The sequence below is a fragment of the Chlorocebus sabaeus genome, chromosome 5 (assembly GCF_047675955.1).
Source record: "Chlorocebus sabaeus isolate Y175 chromosome 5, mChlSab1.0.hap1, whole genome shotgun sequence".
Lineage (NCBI taxonomy): Eukaryota > Metazoa > Chordata > Mammalia > Primates > Cercopithecidae > Chlorocebus > Chlorocebus sabaeus.
The window spans coordinates 66,849,271-66,869,533 of record NC_132908.1 but is presented as its reverse complement, the minus strand read 5'-3'; the positions used below and the strand labels follow the sequence as shown (position 1 = coordinate 66,869,533).

The window sequence follows — 20,263 nt, the reverse complement described above, 5'->3', positions numbered from 1 at the left end:
CTTGAAGCCAGGAGTTTGAGGCCAGCTTGGGCAACATAGCAAGATCCCATCTCTATAAAAAAAAATTTAAAAATAGGCAGATGTGCTTGCATATACCTGTAATCATACCTACTCAGGAGACTGAGGCAGAAGGATCACTTGAGCCCAGGAGTTGGAGGCTGCAGTGAGCCATGATCACACCACTGCACTCCAGCCTAGGCAACAGACCCCAACTCAAAAAAAAAAAAAAAAAAAGAATGAAAGAAAGAAAATATGCACTAGGAATAGTCAAAGATCTTCTCCCTCTGAATGCCCTTCTGATTTGAAGACAAAGGAGTAACAATATTGCCAGCTCAAGAGGCTGGTGTTCCATCTGTGGGGATTTGGCAGGGCCTTCTAGCACAGAAGGCAGCCGACATACTGTAGCTTCACAGCAATTCTCCAAATACCTTCTGTCTGCTCGGTAACAGAGGAGCAAATCTGATACCCTCTTTATTCATCTGAATTTGGAAATGAAGAAAGTCCTGAGAAAGATATTTGGCTTAAGGGTAAGTATTAAAAAATGAAAGCGCTGAGCGCCAATGGCAGCAAACCTCTCTTTTATAACATCTGCTCCTAATGCGATTTAAGTAGCTGAGAACTCTCCAGCACTCCCTAAGAATTTATCCTGCATCCTTCCCTTCCTTGAAAACAGTTCTTTGGGCAGTTTTGTGGCACAAAAGCCCTAATACTAGTATGCTCATTTTTCAGTCACTATTTGGAAAACTCTAATATTTGAGGGGCTGCCCCTTTTATTAAAGACAAAATATCTGTTAAGTAGCAATTGGAGTTTAAAAACAAAACTTAAACACATTTTTCTTTATTCTTTTCTTTTTTCTTTTTTTTTTTTTTTTTTTTGAGATGGATTCTTGCTCTGTCACCAGGCTGGAGTGCAATGGCACAATCTCGGCTCACTGCAACCTCTACCTCCTGGGTTCAAGCAATTCCCCTGCCTCAGCCTCCTGAGTGGCTGGGAGGTATGTGCCACCACACCCGGCTAATTTTTTTGTATTTTAGTAGAGACGGAGTTTCACCATGTTGGCCTCCCAAAGTGCTGGGATTGCAGGTGTGAGCCACTGCACCCAGCCATTTTTCTCTATTCAAAAAATTCTTTTAACTTCCATAGTATCAGCAGTCTCCACTTTTGACATCTTTTATGTTCATTTGAGACAAGGAGAGAAACATTGAATACACTTTGGCTAATGTTTTAGTATGAAGGTAGGGTAACGCTTCAAATTCCATGAAATAAATGTCTGTAATTGACAGTGGTATTCCCACACACTGCCAGAAATGAAATCAGTGCTGAGTCCTCTTCCCTTATATTCACCAGTTTCAGCAGTCTTCAGAGGACACAGGCCCAGATAAGGCCCACCCTTCCATCTTTGATCGCAGCTGATGCTGGAAATCAAAGTCTCTCTTCCAGGGACTATTATTGTCCCACAAAGCTCAATGTCCTTCTATGAACCCCCTCAACTGGCTTAGCGAGAAGAATAGTTACCAGAGGAACAAGAGCTTTCTTCCATCACCTTTTTTGGTATCTACATTTTTCCCTTTTGCAACTGGACCCCTGCTCAGATTAAATGTCCCTGTGGGTCCTCCCTGATCCACGACCTGACCTTCCTTCCTTTCTCACAGAACCTCACTCCTCCCTCACCTGCACGGCTATTCATAATTCACACAAATCTCTCCCCTTCATTCACACAGCACAGTCGGTGGATTCTATCACCAACCAGACGAGCCTCCTGATTCCTGTTCCTCCTCAGTGGCCACTGACCCACATAGATGGAGCCTCCAACGGTCTTGGTTTGGTCCCCCCATGCCAAGAAAGTGACACTGGTATCAACTTTTCATCAGCACATCCCTGTCAGAGGTTACATTTCTGTCCCTTACAAGCAACTCCTTCACACTGAGATTAAAAGGCTTTTCAATCAAACTACCCACAGGTCTCAACACTGCATCTTGGTCACGTGGGTCATCTCCTGTCCCCCTCAATAGCTTCCATTGATGCTCTCAGGAACAGTGTTCAAAGCACCAAGCTTGTTTTAAGTCCCTACCCAACACATTGCTCCTTGGCCTTCAATGAGTAACATTCGGTTGGATCATGGACTACACGAGGTCTTTGTACTTCAAAGTACTTTAAAAGCAGTCTCCAACTGCAATTAATCTTAGGTACTTTTTCTTTTCCCTAAATTACCTTTGCTCTGATGGATGTTAGCTACCTTTGGTTCAGTTGTATATGAACCATGTTCCACTCCCACATCCCAATTCACTCACAACTGCCATCTTAACAGGTTAAAGGCTAAATATCTCCATCTCATTATTAGAACAACATCAACATCTCTCTCATGTTACCGGAAAGGAAGTTGTCTGGTCTTCTGGACCACGTTTTCCTGTCAAAGGTTTCCTATATGTCTTCAGGAAATTAATGCTCAATTACCCATTGTTACAGTATGTGTTCAGCCATTCTGATCACCATATTTCTTGGTCAGATTCACTTGTTTGAAGAGAATCACCATTTCACCAAGAATAGGATTAAGCTAAAAGGGATTAAAGCTGGGCAAAGAGTTCAAGTGAATATTAGAGAAATTCTCTATTTATTTATTTATTTAGAGGCGAAGTCTCGTTCTGTCACCCAGGCTGGAGTGCAGTGGTGCAATCTTGACTGATTGTAACCTCCACCTCCCAGGTTCAAGTGATTCTCCTGCCTCAGCCTCCCAAGTAGCTGGGATTACAGGGACTTGCCACCACACCTGGCTAATAGAAATTCTCTTCAAATGGCCCTTATAAATTGTATACCAAAATGCTCCAAATTTCAGTCTTGGTAAGAGCATTATCAGCTTGTATTATTCATTAATTTGCTTACTTTTTATTGACACAGGCACTGCGTACTATTAGTAAAGCTAACTCAATCAAAATCCACTCTCTCCATTAGAAAATAAGACCACATGAAACTCCGTCTCTACTAAAAACACAAAAAAATTAGCCGGGCGTGGGGACACACGCCTTGTAGTCCCAGCTACTCAGGAGGCTGAAGCAGGAGAATGGCATGAACCCAGGAGGCGGAGCTTGCAGTGAGCCGAGATCGCGCCACTGCACTCCAGACTGGGCGACAGAGCGAGACTCCATCTCAAAAAAAAGAAAAGAAGACCACATCGGAACCCTTTCACACCCTAAAGAAAAGATGTCTTGCTGGTTACTCAGACAAAAATTAAACTTAGGAAGAATACACTGGAAGTACTCAAGTATTCTTTAAGCTGCCTCTTCAGAAGTTCAGCTCCCCACAGGCAAAAGCTACATAAAATCACATTTTCTTATTCTATGCTCCTATAATAAATGTTTCTGAGCCAAGTCCTGTTCTTCCCCCAAGCTTTCGCCACTTCCGGGGAGAACCATAAGATGTATTTCTTCTGTAGGGATGTTTTCAGGCTGTTTTATCAGTCAGAAATCTGTCTGCAATGGAACATACCTCCTATGCACTGTGTTTAGTGCTTCAGTAGGTCCTTTGTAAACTGGGTGGGAAATGTGTTAAACTCAGTCCTTCCCCAAAGGACCCTTCCTGAAATAAGGAACTAGCCTTTAAATCTAAGCACACTAACCTTTTAATAACTCAACAACCAGCACTTTATGCCTTCCAAACACAGGATGGCATGGGAGCAGCTACCAAAGCTCCTGAATTAACTCTTTCTTCCTATCTTTTTTATCTTTGCCAAAGCTCCTCCATAAAGGCTGGCAACACTGGCCAGGCACTCACACCTGTAATCCCAGCACTTTGGGAGGCCGAGGCGGGCAGATCACCTGAGGTCAATAGTTTGAGACCACCCTGGTCAATATGGTGAAACCCTGGCTCTACTAAAAATACAAAAAATTAGCCAGACATGGTGGCACGCACCTGTAGTCCCAGCTATTCTGGAGGCTGAGGCAGGAGAATCGCTTGAGTCAAGGAGGTGGAGGTTGCAGTGAGCTGAGATTGCGCCACTGCACTCCAGCCTGGGTGACAGAGCGAGACTCCACCTCAAAGAAAAAAAAAAAAAGTTGGCAACATTAAAATATATGCATCTATAAAAAATCCTTTTAATTCTCTTTTTGAAAAATAGAGATGGGGTCTCGTCATATTACCCAGGGTGGTTTTGAACTCCTGGGCTCAAGCAATCCTCCTGCTTCAGCCTCCCAAAAGTGCTGGGATTATAGGCATGAGCCACTGCACCCAGCCTCTAAAAAATTATTTTTAACCTTTTGCTGTCCAGGCTGGTCTTGAACTTCTGGGCTCAAGCAGTCTGCCTGCCTAAACCTCCCAAAGTGCTGAAGTTACAGGCATGAACCACCAAGTGTGGCCTGTAACATTTTTATATAACTTCAGAGTAGGGAAAAATTTTAGACAAAACACAAAAGACACATGAAAAAGATCACAGATTTGGCTATTTAAAATTATTAACTCTTGTACAATAAATGGCACCATAAACAAACTGAAAAGACAAGCCACAGACCGGGAGCAAATATTTGCAATGCATATAATTGAGAAGCAATTTGTATCTAGCATTATTAAGAATCCTGCAGATTGGACGGGTGTGATAGCTCATGTCTGTAATCCCAGCACTTTGGGAGGCCGAGGCAGGTGGATCACCTGAGGTCAGGAGCTCAAGACCAGCCTGACCAACATGGTGAATTCCCATCTCTACTAAATACAAAAAAAATTATCTGGGTGTGGTGGCACATGCCTGTAATCCCACCTACTCGGGAGGCTGAGGCAGAAGAATTGCTTGCACCCGGGAGGCGGAGGTTGCGGTGAGCCAACATTACATCATTGTACTCCAACCTGGGCAACAAGAGTGAAACTCCATCTCAAAAAAAAAACAAAAACAACAAAAAAGAATCCTGCAGATTAAAAATAAATATATATACAGACAAATTTTAAAAATGAACAAAAATAAATAGGCAATTTACAAAAGAAGAAACCAAATAACCTAATAAAAGCACATGAAAAGAGGTTCAATCTCAATAGTAATCAGGGAACTTCAAACTGAATCCTCAGAGAGGTACCATTCATGCCCATTAGACTGGCCCACATGAAACAAAACTGACAACACTAAGTTTTAGCAGGAATGCTTTCGCATGTTCACAGGAGTGCGAACTGGTTAGGTGATTCAGGCAATTTGATAATATCTACTACAGTTGAAGATCTTCATTTCCTATAATGCAGAAATTCCAGTTACTGTACAAACCTTTAAGAAATAACTGGCCAGGTGCAGTGGCTCACACCTGTAATCCTAGCACTTTGGGAGGCCGAGGTGGGCAGATCACCTGAGGCTAGGAGTTCGAGACCACCCTGGCTAACATGGCAAAACTGTGTCTCTACTAAAAAAACCAAAAACTAGCCAGGCATGGTGGCAGGCGCCTGTAATCCCAGCTACTTGGGAGGCTGAGGCAGGAGAATCGCTTGAACTTGGGAGGCAGAGGTTGCAGTGAGCTGAGATTGTGCCACTGCATACTCCAGCCTGGGGAACAGAGCAAGACTCTGTCTCAAAAAAAAAAAAAAGAAAAAGAAAAAGAGAAAGAAAAAACTATGTACACAAAAAGGCATGCACAGGAAAACTTTACTGCAGCCACTGTTTCACTGTTTGTTTTGTTTTGATTTTTGTTTTTTTGTTTTGAGATGGAGACTCGCTCTATCGCCCAGGCTGGAGTGCAGTGGCATAATGTTGGCTCACTATAACCTCTTCCTCCCGGGTTCAAGCCATTCTTCTGCGTCAGTCTCCCGAGTAGCTTGGACTACAGGCGTGCACCACCACACTCGGCTAATTTTTGCACTTTTAGTAGAGACAGGGTTTCACCATATTGGCCAGGCTGGTCTTGAACTCCTGACCTTGTGATCTGCCCACCTCAGCCTCCCAAAGTGCTGGGATTACAGGCGTGAGTCACTGTGCCCAGCCTACTGCAGCCATTGTTTATAGCTGTCAAGAAACAAGTAAATGGGTAAATTTTTATCTATTCATTAACAGAATACCGTATAGCAGTTTAAATGCATGTCCCAAGTCCCATGTACCACTGTATACAGGGAATGAGATCAGAGAGTTCATGGAACCTTCAGCTGTACTGGTAACATCTTACACATCAAGGGGTTAAGAACAGGTGGTTAAAAGACCTCTTCAGGGGCTGGGCACAGTGATCACGCCTGTAATCCCAGCACTTTGGGAGGTTTAGGGGAGCAGATCGCTTGAGCCCAGGAGTTCAAGACCAGTCTGAGCAACACAGTAAAACCCCACCTCTACAAAAATTACAAAAATTAGCCTGGCATGGTAGGATGTGCCTGTGGTCTCAGGTACTTGAGAGGCTGAAGTGAGAGGATCACCTGAGCCTAGAAAGTAAAGGCTGCAGTAAGCTGAGACCACGCCACTGCATTCCAGCCTGGGTGATAGAGATTCTGTCTCAAAAACAAAATAAACAAACACAAAAACAGAGGGAGACCTGTAGCAAATGCAGCACAGAGCTAAAGATGGTAAGCCACAGGTATTTCTTACATTCTTCTCCATTTGTATCTGCATGCTTACAATATTTTACAATAAAAATGAATGAATTTTAAAAGCATATATTGGAAGATTATCACATTTTGGTAGATGTGTGTTATATGTGTATCTGCATATGTGGTGCCTGGCAAATTGCTTAAGTTCTCCTCGCTTGCAAGATGAGGATAAAAGTAGCTCTCTCACAGAGGGAAGACTGCATGAAATAATCCACGTAGGAAACTGCGCAGTCCCCAGCACGTTAGAAACACTTATGATACACAATAGCTGTAGTTAGTGTTTAAAAAAAAAAAATACACACAAGGTGCAAAAGAAATACCAATGGTCAGATCTGGGTGGGTGTTTGTTAACTGTTGTTACTATGTATTGTTCTTCTCCTGCCTCCTATTTTTTTCTAATTTTCCATCAATGGGCTTTTATAATAAGATCAAAAAGAAACTTTAAAAAATTTTAAGGGCCACTGAGAATGTGGTATCATTTTCCCACTCATGTAACACATCATTCCCTCTCCTTGGAAGCCAAGTTGTGTGCTGGGTGCAGGGAACACAAAGACGGACACAATATTCCTTGCTCTTGAGAAGCTCTTAAGAAAGCGTAGTAAGGTTGGGCACGGTGGTTCACACCTGTAATCCCAGCACTTTGGTAGGCCAAGATAGGAGGATCTCTTGAGCCTCCAGGAGTTGGAGATCAGCCTGGGTAACATAGCAAGACCTTGTCTCTACAAAAAGTACAAAAATTAGCTGGGCATGGTGGTGCACACCTGTAGTCCCAGCTACTTGGGAGGCTGAGGCAGGAGGATTGCTTGAGCTAAGGAAGTTGAGGCTGCAATGAGCTATGATCACGCCACTGTACTCCAGCCTGGGTGACAAAATGAGATCCTGTCTCCAAAAAAAGGAAAGAAGGTGCAGTAGATATGAAAATGAGTAATTATGTATGAATACATACACATAAGGTGAAGACATTTCATGGCCCAGCCTCCGACAACAGTAGAATCTTTGGAAATAAGAGTTTAAGTTCTGAGACGGTGATGAGGAAGCCAGAAACATGCACTATTCCATGTGACCTAAGCATGTAATAATCCCTGCAGTCCTGAACTAAACCACACTAAGCAAAGAAACAAACTGGAGGAAAGATACAGATGCTCGCAGTGTAATCCTTTAATCTGAAGCTACTCAAAGAATGGCCCACAGCCCAAACTGTTACTGTTCTGCGACCAGAAAAGTACTGAAGTTTCTAAGAACTTATAAACTTTTTTTCTTTTAACTGAGACAGGGTCTCACTCAGTCATCCAGGCTGAAGAGCAGTGACTTGAACACAGCTCACTACAGCCTCGACCTCCAGGACTTATGCGATCCTCCTGCCTCAGCCTCCAGAGTAGCTAGGAACACAGGTGCACACAGCTGATATTTTTGTTTGTATTTTTTGTAGAGACAAAATCTTGCTAATTTGCCCAGGCTGGTCTCAAACTCCTGGACTCAACCAATCCTCCTGACTCGGCCTCCCACAGTGCTGAGATTACAGGCATGAGCCACCATGCCTGGCCCACTTTAGGAACTTTTGTGCCAATCTGACACTACTGTAATATGCACATATGTGCTCAATAGATTTGTCTCATTGAGCAGAGTATAGAATAAAAGGATTCACAATAGACAGAATATTTTAAAATAAATTAAAACAAAACAACAACCAAAAAGGACTGTTTTCTCACAAATAGTTTTGAGAAGTACAGTTTTAAAACTTCTTGGGTAAGGCTGTTTGGCTAGTGCTGAAGTTGAGTTTGGAATGAAATTCAATGGCAGCGCCTGGTTTATAACTTAGCAGAGAAGATCCAAATTCCAACATCTCTTAGAGTGTCCCCACAAACAAACATCCAAGAACTCTTACAAGGCTATCGTCCTTGATAGTGTCTTAAGGGCCATCTCAAGAGAGTGCCTCTGGATATCCATAATTGGGCAGGGGGGTAGAGGAGATGGCAAATCCGAAAGATCTAGAAAACATCCCTCCTCAATTAATTCCACTCAGAGGCAGGAAACAGACGGGGCAGCCAATGGCTGCGGGAGAAAAAGCATGGTGTGAAATGGCAGAGCTGAGGTAAGTCAGCAGTCCAAACACAACGCCCTCCGTTATGTAAGAAACCACAGTGGCGTGCTGGCTGCCAGGGCAAAATAATGTGCCTCTGTGTGTGTGGGACCGAGGGAGCTGCAAAGACTGTAAGGGACACGCTTGGAGTTTATCTAAGCCATGTACACACAGTTGGCTCATTGATAATGAGCGTTGGATCCCCAAAGTGGGCTAAGCACTGAGAAAAAAACAAATACAGGGCTCACAGACCAAAGCAGCCTCGCTTCCCGTTGCCCACGACCTGAACCACTATCTCACCAGGCCCCCCCAAACCTTCCTGGCACCCCTCCTTTCATAGACATTTGCAACCTGAAAACTTCATACCCCTCCAGTTGGCTTCTTTTATGCTAGTTAATTTAAAAGTTATGGAAAGCAGGAGGGCTTACAGATGGGGACAGAGAAAAAGGGATGGGGAGTGCTGTATTTGGACCTCTGCAGCCCAGGTTTCAGCAGCCTTCAGTTCTTAAAATGTTCTGATGCATGTAACCACATATGGCCAAAGTCTCAACTGCTGCATATTTCAAAAAGACAACGCAGCTAGGCGCAGTGGTTCATGCCTGGAATCCCAGCACTTTGGGAGGCCAAGGCGGGAAGATCGCTTGAGCCCAGGAGTTTGAGATCCACACAGGCAACAGAGTAAGACCCTCACTCTACTAAAAAAATTAAAAAATAAAAAAAATAGCTGAGTATAGTGGCATGCGCCTATAGTCCCAGCTACTCAGGAGGCCGAGACAGGAGGATTACTTGAGCCTGGGAATTTGAGGCTGCCATGAGCCATGATCATGCAACTATACTCCAGCCTGGGTGACGGAGCGAGACTCCGTCTCAATTAAAAAAAAAAAAAAAAAAAAAAAAAAAGCAGTAACCTGAAAAATAGAGCCATGAGATCCTCAAGAGAACCTTGCTCCTGTCACTCAGCAAGGGAAATTGGATGAGTTGAGAAGATAAAGTTAGAAAGACAGAGTCCCCTGGAGGGCCCAGAAAGCAATCAAGCTTAGCTCAAATGCCTCAGTGAAGAGGAGCCGTGCTGCACAGTATCCGCCAGTGCAGGAAACGTGATCCTTTATGAACAGAGAAGAGCATTCTGAGGGCTGGGTGCAGTGGCTCACTCCTGTAATCCCAGCATTTTGGGAGGCTGAGGAGGGTGGATCACTTGAGGTCAGGAGTTCGAGCACAGCCTGGCCAACATGGTGAAACCCTGGCTCTACCAAAAAATACAAAAAATTAGCCAGGCGTGGTGGTGCATGCCTGTACTCCCAGCTACTTGGGAGGCTGAGGCAGGACAATCATTTGAACCTGGAAGATGGAGCCTGGACAACAGAGTAACACTCCGTCTCAAAAAAAAAAAAAAATAGTATTCTGAACTACAAGAGATGCATATTTGAACCCAAAGCCAGTCAACCCAGTGAATGACAGCATTAGGATCAACTTTCTTGCCCTTGGGAAGAAAATGCAATATTGCTGTCATAGCTGTTCTTTCTTTGAGGCATCAAAGAAGCAAAAAACATTCATCTAGGTGAAGGAAAGAAAAAAAAAAAAGATGGCATTTAAAAGTATTCATCCATTCATTACAAACAAGTCTTGGGGGCCTACTCTGTGCCAGGCTCCTGGCCACCTTGGTGTGCAGAGCCAAGAACAGCAGAGAGGCAGAAAACAAGCAATGACAGGTGTGAGAAGAGTGACAGAGGAAGGACACGCTTCCTCTTGTCTGCCAGGAATCAGGGAGGGAGTCCCAGAGGATTTACTGATTTAAGTTGACACTTGAGGATGTATAGGAATTAATGGACAAGATGGCAAGGAAGATTTCAAAAAGAGCGACCAGCACAGGAGAGGGTCCTAAGTCCGGAGAGAGCGTGATGCATTTGTCAAATTAAAATTAAGTTATTGGCCAGGCGCGGTGGCTCAAGCCTGTAATCCCAGCACTTTGGGAGGCCGAGACGGGCGGATCACGAGGCCAGGAGATCAAGACCATCCTGGCTAACATGGTGAAACCCTGTTTCTACTAAAAAATACAAAAAAACTAGCCGGGCGAGGTGGTGGGCGCCTGAGGTCCCAGCTACTCGGGAGGCTGAGGCAGGAGAATGGCGTAAACCCAGGAGGCGGAGCTTGCAGTGAGCTGAGATCCGGCCCCTGCACTCCAGCCCGGGCGACAGAGCGACACTCCGTCTCAAAAAAAAAAAAATAATAAAAAAATAAAGTTAAGTTATCATGGCTTAGGCAGAGACGTGGAGTGGATCCCACCGAAGGATTGAGGGGTAGGTGGGGTCATATTACACAGGCCTTTTTAGGCCTAGGATTTGGGAATTTATTCACAAAGACAATATGAAGCCTCTGGAGCATTCTAAGTGGTGAAAGGTAATGATCAGAGTTTTATTTTTAAAAGTTAAAACAGGGCTGGGCACAGTGGCTCATGCCTGTAATCCCAGCACTTTGGAAGGCCAAAGCAGGAGGATTGTTTGAGCCTAGGTGTTTGAGACCAGCCTTGGAAACATAGGGAGACCTTGTCTCTATGCAAATAAACAAAATTAGCTGGGTGTGGTGGCAGGCGCCTGTAGTCCTAGCTACTCAGGAGGCTGAGGTGGGAGGATCACTTGAGCCCGTGAGGCTGAGGCTGCGGTGAGCCAAGATTGCACAACTGCACTCCAGCCTGGGTGACAGAGTGAGACCATGTCTCAAAAAAAGAAAAGTTAAAATAGATTGGGAAAGGGTAAAAACAGTCACTTGAGTGACAGATCATGGTAATTTGGTCTGGAATACTGCAAAAGCATGTGGCCAAGTGGGCAGATGTAAGAGTTGTTTAAGAGAATCATTGTTTCAATGAGAACACACGGACACAGGGAGGGGAACATCACACACCGGGGCCTGTCAGGGATTCGGGGCTAGGAGAGGGATAGCATTAGGAGAAATACCTAATGTAGATGATGGGTTGATGGGTACAGCAAACCACCATGGCACATGTATACCTACATAACAAAACTGCATGTTCTGCACATGTACCCCAGAACTTAAAGCGTCATAAAAAAAATCGTAAAATAAAATTTTAAATAAAAAAAAAGAGAGAACCATTGTTTCATTTAACTATTTCCTGGAGTCCCACTATGTGCCAGGCTAGGTACATATGTGCTAGGTGCTGGACACGCAGAGGCAAATAAGACAGACACAATCCCTGCCCGTATGGCACCTAGAGTATGGTGGAGGAGATGGTCACTCAATAAATTGTATGCAAATTATACCTGTGATAAACGCAAAGCAGGATCAGTATGGGAAGCTGAGACAGCACAGTCTGGAGGCCCAGAGGCAGGGCTTGATGACTGAATGGATGTCAGGGACGGGGAAAGATGTATGGCTTGAAGGTCACCTGGGCAGATGGTGGCACCATTCCCAGGAGGAGGACCAGGTTCTAGCCAGGATGGGATGGGTAAGATGATGAGTTCTGTTGGGTTGAAATACCCACGTGGCACCGGACCTGCCATCTCTTAAATAGTAACAGATATTTGTCTAATGAAAGAATGAACAGTGTAAAACCTCAAATATAGAACTTAGGCATTAGTAGATACTCAATTCAGATGCTGTATTTATATATCCTCATAAAAGATAAAGGCATTTTGCCAACTGAAGAAGATGCAGTTCCTATGAAATGGCACTTCAATCCCCGCGCCACAATACACTCTTTGTTGGTATTGGAATTAGAAATGACAGATTTCATTCTCTCATTGGTCCCCTGACTCTGAACACCAGGAGTAAGTTAATAACCTGCCTTGCCTGGATCTCCTAAACTTTTAAGTAAGCTGGGGTGGGGCTGGCAGGCCTATGAACTGGAAGGATCGCTGGCAGAAATCGTGCTCTCTCTGGCTTCCATCAGCTAACCAAAAGCCTGCCGTGCTCCCTCTTAGACACTCAGCAGTGCTAGTCAGCCTCCAGGTAGGTGGCTGATGATCTCCAGGCCCTGAGTCAGCCCTCAAAGCCCTCCTAGTCATTTAGAAGGGCACGTGGAAGCCATCTGGGCTGGAAAACTGGGTCTCCGACACCCTTCTCTGGGCCATCGTAGATGCTCAAGTGGGGAGCAACCTCCCCAGGCCCACACGTGGGCCTCATCACGTTCTAAATGCCCCAAGGAGAAGATGCTGTTCAGGCTCTACCTCAGAAACATGTTTCAGCCTCTGGCAGGATGAGGGAGGGGAATCGGCTTCCCTGGGCTGCTGGATCTGCCAGACTTAGAATAAAGAGCGTTTTCAGAGCCTGGAGTTTTCCAGCTGCCTGGAAACAGGAAGTGCCCAATCCCCGAGAACAGTAACCCTCACACACGCCCTACATAAAGACATGTTGAGCCATTAGCCCTAATTGCCTGTGACTGACACAGGAGTGAGGCCGGCCTTCCAGGCATTCGCTCAGCGGAAAGAAAACAAACAGCTCACTGGGGACACAGGCGGCCATTTTCTCTCCTTTCTGCCAACATGATTCTGCTCTGTTCCCCCCAAATTATAACATACAGGCTTCAAATTATAAACCAAACAAAGGTCTTTCGAGTATTCCTTACCACATACGAAAGAGAAATATCTCTGTAGGGAGTAGCTGGACACAAAGCAATTGATTAGTGAGCTTTTCACTTTAACCTTCACTAAAATCAAAAACCTCACAAAAAAACATCTCAGAGCTGCCTCTCAATCCTGCCAATTCTCTCCAGGTTTGAGGTACGAAGGAATGTTGAACAGGACTTTCTGAAGAGACGGAGTTAGGTAGCGTGGTGCATGCTGGGAAAACAATACGTATGTGGTAAAGGTCACATATGCCTTCAGGTAAAGGATTTTTGTTTTGACAATTGGGTTTTTGAAAGTGGCTTAAGCCAGCCTGGGCAACATGGCGAAACCTTGTCTCTACAAAAAATAATAATAATTATAGTAGCAAAAATTATCCGGACGTGGTGGTGCAGGCCTATAGTCCCAGCTACTTGGGAGGCTGAGGTGGGAGAATCGCTTGAGCTCAGAAGGTCAAGGCTGCAGTGAGCCAAGATTGTACTATTGCACTCCAGCCTGGGCAACAGAGTGAGACCGTGTCTCAAACAACAACAGCAACAACAACAAAGAAAGTGGCTTAAGAATAACAGAATAAGGAGATGGGATAAGGGAGGGGGAAAAAAAGAATAATACAACACCTTGTAGTCAAGTAAGAGGCCTTACACCCTTCCTTTTTCCTTCATGAGTTACAAGGGTTCACAGGACACACACTGCCAAGTCATCGTCAGCCAGATCACCAGCAACTAGAGTGATACAGATGTGGGTTTCCTCCGCACCAAACTGATAACCAGGAGGGGCAGTGGGAGCTGGCCCCAACTGTGATCAGAGCTGCTGAGAAAGGGCTTCACCTCCTGGTTCAGAAGCATTCCCTTCCTTTAGGGACCCTTCACAACCACTTGAAAAATATCACTTACCAGGTGTAACACCCGCCAGTCAGTGAGGGCTTCATGCTCACCATCTTATTTGAGTCCCTTAACTTCCTGGGGAGATATGTATGATGATTATCTCCACCTTACCAAGAGGCTAAGTAATTTGGCCAAGGTCACATGGTAGGGGGATTTCAAACCCAGAGCTATTTGATTCCCAGGTCCATGCTTGTAATCTCCACTCACAATATAACCAAACTCGAACTTCCCTGTGGCTTACAGGGGCCGTCTTCTTATCATCCAAGGTCTTTGCTGTCAGATTTATATAATTTTTATTTCTGAGACAGGGGTCTCGCTCCGTAGTCCAGGCTGGGGTACAGTGGCGTGATCATAGCTCACTGCTGCCTCTAACTCCTGGCTCAAGCAATCCTCCCATCTTGGCCTCCCCAGTAGCTATGCCTACAAGCACAGGTCACTGTGCCCACATTTGTGTGTGTGTGTGTGTGTGTGTGTGGAGGCAGGATATCACTATATTGCCCAGGCTGGTCTCAAACTCCCAGCCTCAAGTGATCCTCCGACCCCAGCCTCCCAAAGCATTGGAATTGATGGCGCATGAGCCACCACGCCATCCGATTGAACTAAAGGATGGCAAGAGGGCCGGGTGTGGTGGCTCATGCCTGTAATCCCAGCACTTTGGGAGGCTGAGGTGTGCAGATCACAAGGTCAGGAGTTCGAGACCAGCCTGGCCAACATGGCGAAACCCTAGCTCCACTAAAAACACAAAACAATTAGCCAGCGTGGTGGTGTGCACCTGTAGCCCTAGCTACTCAGGAGGCTGAGGCACGAAAATCACTTGAACCCAGGAGGCAGAGGTTGCAGTGAGCCGAGATCATGCCATTGCACTCCAGCCTAGGTGACAGATTAAGACTCCATCTCAAAAAAAAAAAAAAAAAAGATGGCAAGAAAACTTGCAGTTTTTGTTAACTGAAGTCCCAGTTAAGAGAATAACATACAGCAATATTCACAGCCTAAAGCCCAACTCCTGCATGGGCTGATAAGATAAAATTCAAGACAGAAAAGCTGTTTTCTAGGTAGGATCTAGGTGAACACCCTCCAATGATTCAGGAAAGCAAAATGAGCTCCTTGTTCCATAAAAGCCACACTCTTTGAGTCAAGCTGTTCATTTCAAGTCACGGTACAAGGTAGCATTGATTCTGCCCCAGGCAACTGAGATTCTTTTTAAGATTTATGTAGAACAAGCAGTTCTTCCACACCTCCCTTGCTTCAACGCACAGCAGCCTCCCCAGAGGCTACTAGCCACTAGGTAATAAATAACCACGTTGTTTCTGCCCCCGTAAAGGAGCCTCAGTCTTTGGGGAGGAGAGATCTTTATGGGACAGAAGGCTACTCACCCGGCGGGCAGAGCGTCGGGGGCCTGGGCAGCCGCTGGGAGCTGCTGTGTACCCGAAGTGCTGGGTTCCTCTCCTTCAGCCGGTGTGGCTGGGGCAGGGAGAGAAGTCGTGTTGGGATTCGGGGTCACACTCAAGGGTGCAGCAGGTGGGGACGTCACACCAACAACGGAAGGCTCTTCGGGATCTGTGGCTGTTGTGGGTTCGTCATTCACTGAAGATGCACAAATCATACTTTAAAGATCAACTGAGAATGAGAATTTTATTTATACTTGCTAGGTTTTTCACTTAATAGGCTAACATGGTATCTATAATGTCATCCTACATGTATTGGGTGAGAGCAAAAAATTTTACAAAACATGACTTTGGAAAGTACAGTAAAGTCATTAATGCCTGTCCAAAGGAAATCAGGATGAATCTGAAATAAATATATTAACACTACCTTTTTCACATAACTTTATCAAGTTTTTCTAACATACTATGGTTATATTTACATTTATTGCAACAAAAGTGTAGCAGGAAAGACATTCACAGGAATGTGTTGGGGCTGGGCTCGGTGGCTCACGCCTATAATCCCAGCACTTTGGGAGGCTGAGGGGGGTGGATCACTTGAGGTCAGGAGTTCGAGACCCACCTGGACAACATGGCAAAACCTCATCTCCACTAAAAATACAAAAATTAGCTGGGCATGGTGGCGCAGGCCTATAATCCCAGCTACTTGGGAGACTGAGGCAGGAGAATTGCTTGAACCCGGGAGGCAGAGGTTGCAGTGAGCCAAGACTATGCCACTGCACTCCAGTCTGGCAAAAAAATAATTTGCCTGACAGCAAAATCTGTCTCCAAAAAAAAAAAAAAAAAAAAAAAGTGTTAGGGCTAAATGCAGCAAGGCCAAGTTTAAAGGGTCACATCCTTTTCTTTAAATCTGTCATTTGTTTGCTAGACATGACTAGCACCTTCTTTCGAAAAGCTCATACACACTGAAGAGGCAGAAAACTTCCTTTTAAAGGCTCACGCTCAAAGTAGGAAGCAAGAATGGCTCACAGCTAAGGGTCTTCTCTCTGAGATAACAGACAATGAGACAGAAGTGAAACACACTAGTCTCCAAGTCTCCCTATTTCACCATCTCTTCACTTCTTTGATGATCACTTATGTTCACAAGGACCCCAAGGTGTACTGCAATATCCTCTAACTCAAAAAAGGATCAAATAAGGTTTCAAAGAACTGTGGTTCTTTGGAAGTGATAAGCTATATGCAGAGAATTTTCCATACATATGATTGCATATGTGTACATGTAGACTAGAATTTCATAGGTAAACGCTTTAGTCATCACTTAGCCTCATCTTCCTAACGCAGAAATTCTTTTTGTTGTATCCCTAACAGGTGGCTATCCAGATTCTTCTTGAACATTTCTCACAGGGAGCTTACTAAAGAAGAATCATCCCATTGTTGAACAGATGTACTCGCCAGAAAGTTGGTGGGGGGTTGTTTTGTTTTGAGACAGAGTCTCACTCTGTCACCCGAGGTGGAGTGGAATGGCACCATTTTGGCTCACTGCCACCTCTGCCTCTAGGGTTCAAGCAATTCTCATGCCTCAGTCTCCCAAGTAGCTAGGATTACAGGTGTGCGCCACCACACCCGGCTAATTTTTGTATTTTTAGTAGAGACAGGGTTTCGCCATGTTGGCCAGGCTGGTCTCAAACTCCTGACCTCAAGTGATATGCTCACTTCAGCTTCCCAAAGTGCTGGGATTACAGGCATAAGCCAGAGGACCCAGCCCAGAAAGTTGTTTTTTTTTTTTTTCCTCTTCATATGAGGCTGATTGTATTACCTGGTCTGAGTCTCCCCATCTCTATCTCCAAAGCAATTCAAAGTATCTAAGCCAGACACCTAGATACTTTGCCTCTAATTCCAGCACTTTGGGAGCCTGAAGCAGGAGGACTGCTTGACCCAGTAGTTCCAGACCAGCCTGGGCAACCTAGCGAGGACTCAGCTCTACAAATAATTTAAAAGAGTAGTTGGGCATGGTGGTGCCCACCCGTGGTCCCAGCTACTCAGGAGGCTGAGGGAGAATCAGTAGAGCTGAGGAGGTGGAGGCTGAAGTGAGCCATGATTGCACCACTGCACCCCAGCCTAGGTGACAGGGTGAGACCCATCAATCAATCAACCAATGAATGGCCACTGTTTCATGTTAGTATTCTCATTTCTAGTACAGAGGCCTACCATTTCTTCAGTGTTTCTAGGCGGCCCCCCTTTCCCGATCATCTGGCTGCCCTCTTCTAGATATCGTTTACTGCCTCTTCTAGATAATCATATCAGGAACTGAACATAATAAATCAGATACCATGAGGCCAGCAGAGTCAGATTACCAACTTAAATACCAGGTAACATTTCCAGAACACCAGAACGTGCAGGCAAGGTGCAAAGCCCTTTGGATTATCTCATTTAGGCCTTACACGCAACCCCACAAGTTAGTTACAATTGATATCCCCACTTAACACTTAAGGAAACTAAGGCTCAAAGAGGTTACAACACCTCTCAAGGTCATATAGCACCTAATTCACACCATGCTGTCTGCCTCCAGAGCCTAAATCACTTGTCACTACGCTCTACTTCTCCCTCTCTGCACATCCTCTAATTCAACCAAGGATTGTAACTCTTAGCGACCACATGATCCTATTGGCACACATGGGACTCGTGATCAGCTGAAAGTCAAATTTCTTCATATGATGTGATGGATGCCAAGCTAGATCTTAACAAATGGGTAGGAGGCTGATGCTAGAAATTGCCTACGATTTATTCACTTGTTTTCTCTGAAGTATATAAAATATTGCCTTTCACACAGGCTAAATTAGTTGTTTAATAAATGACTAAATCTTGTGCAATTAATGTTTCCCTAACAGAAATGCAAGGCTTGATATTTATATTCTTATTCTATCTCAGGCAAGCCAGTAAAACACAATAGATGGCAATTCACTTTATGCACATCTACACATTTTACTCAATTTAAAAAAAAATACCACGACTTTTTTCAGAGCTAGATGAATTTATTCTAAAATTTATTAGGAAAACTAAATACACAAGAATAGCCATGAACATTCTAAAGAAGAAGAGTGGTGTGTGTGTGTATAGGGGGAGTTTGTAAAAGAGTGGTGGGTGGGTGTGTGTGGGTAGGGGGAGTTTCTAAAGTATTAAAACATACTACAAAGCTACAACAATTAAAACAATGTGGTACTGATGCATGAATAGGTGTGTCAATAAGAAAGTCCAGAAATAGGCTTAAATAATTAAATAATTCACAGAAGACTGTGAAACAGTAATATTCTAATTCTACCACATCTTCTTCATTTATTAGCTAATAATACTTCTATAAAGAGAAACCTCCCCTTATCAACTATTCGGCTACCTAGAGGTTCAGTTTGTAAAGAAAAGGCAGGAGAAATGCTTGCTTCTTTCCCTTTGTTTACCAGTTTTTAGAATGAGTTTATTTTCTTGCATCCTCAAAAAATGAACAATGAGGTTTCATTTTGTTTAAGAATCTTTATGAGGCACTGGATTTAAATATGTTGTAAAATATTTCAATCCATTGTGTTGTTTTTTTTGTTGTTGTCGTTGTTGTTTTGTTTTGTTTTGTTTTGTTTTGCTTTAAGACAGGGTATTGCCCTGTCACCCAGGCTGGAGTGCAGTGGTGCAATTATGGCTCAGTGCAGCCTTGACCTCCTAGGCTCAAGCAATCCCCTTGTCTCAGCCTCTCAAGCAGCTGGAACTACAGGCTCACGCCACCATGCCTGGCTAAATTTTGTTTTATTTTTTGTAGAGACAGGGTCTCACCATGTTGCCCAGGCTGGTCTCAAACTCCTGAGCTCAAGCAATCCTCCCACATCAGCCTCCTGAAGTGCTGGGATCACAGGAGTGAGCCATTGTACCCAGTCTAATATTCTTTTTGATCCTAAAATTGTCCCCATCCTTGGTTGGACTTACTGGGGAAAGGGGAGGTGAACAAAGTTCTTCAATCTAGCTTCAAATACCGTGGGAAAATTCTAAGATAATTACTAAATGAGAAAGTGCAGAACAATGTATACATGTGCTACCATTTGTGAGTTTGTGTGCATACACATATGTGTGTTTTTTCAAGGAGTATATATACAGATACTTGTATATTCCAAGAATCTTTGAAAGAACCAGAAGAAACACAACAGTGGGCCTTGGGGTAGGAAACTGAAGGTTCGCAGAATAGGAAAAAGACATTCTTTATACTGTTTAAGCTTTTTTTTTTAAAGTTTTAGTAACATATATGTACTATTATTAAAAATAATTATTATGAAATAGTTGACCATGAAAAGAACAAAAGCAGAGCCCCCATGGCATGCCAGGGGAGGAGATCCTCCAATGACCACTAATTGGATCTGACTGTTCATGCAGCTGCAAATCTAGTTAGAAGGGTTCCCTCCAGGGCTGTATGTGTCCACAGGCCTAACCAAGAGCCTGTGACTCACCCTAGCTCACCCATAGTAGCTCTTCTGTTTAAGAGTTTGTGCGGGGTGGGGGTGCGGGGAGGGAGAGCATCAGGAAGAATGGCTAACCGATGCTGGGCTTAATACCTAGGTGATGGGTTGATCTGTGCAGTAAACACCATAGTACTCATTTACCGATGTAACAAACCTGCACATCCTGTATATGTACCCCAGAACTTAAAATAAAAGCAGGAAAAAAAAGTTTGTGCTAAACCTTGAGTTCAGATTTGGAAACAGAGAAATATGAAGGCTAGATATCCTAGCATAGACAAGCCTTCTGTGCCCATGAGTATTCACGAATACCCC

At 44.3% G+C, this 20,263-nt stretch overlaps 1 protein-coding gene across 1 annotated transcript in view; it reads right to left on the bottom strand.

Annotated features, from left to right (window-relative positions):
* The window catches only part of WWP2 (WW domain containing E3 ubiquitin protein ligase 2), a 178,671-nt gene that overhangs the window by 37,139 nt on the left and 121,269 nt on the right, over nt 1–20,263 (bottom strand). The window contains exon 8 of the mRNA XM_007993797.3: nt 15,450–15,660. Within this exon, the coding sequence (XP_007991988.1) occupies nt 15,450–15,660 (211 nt within the window). The remainder of the gene's footprint in view (nt 1–15,449; nt 15,661–20,263) is intronic.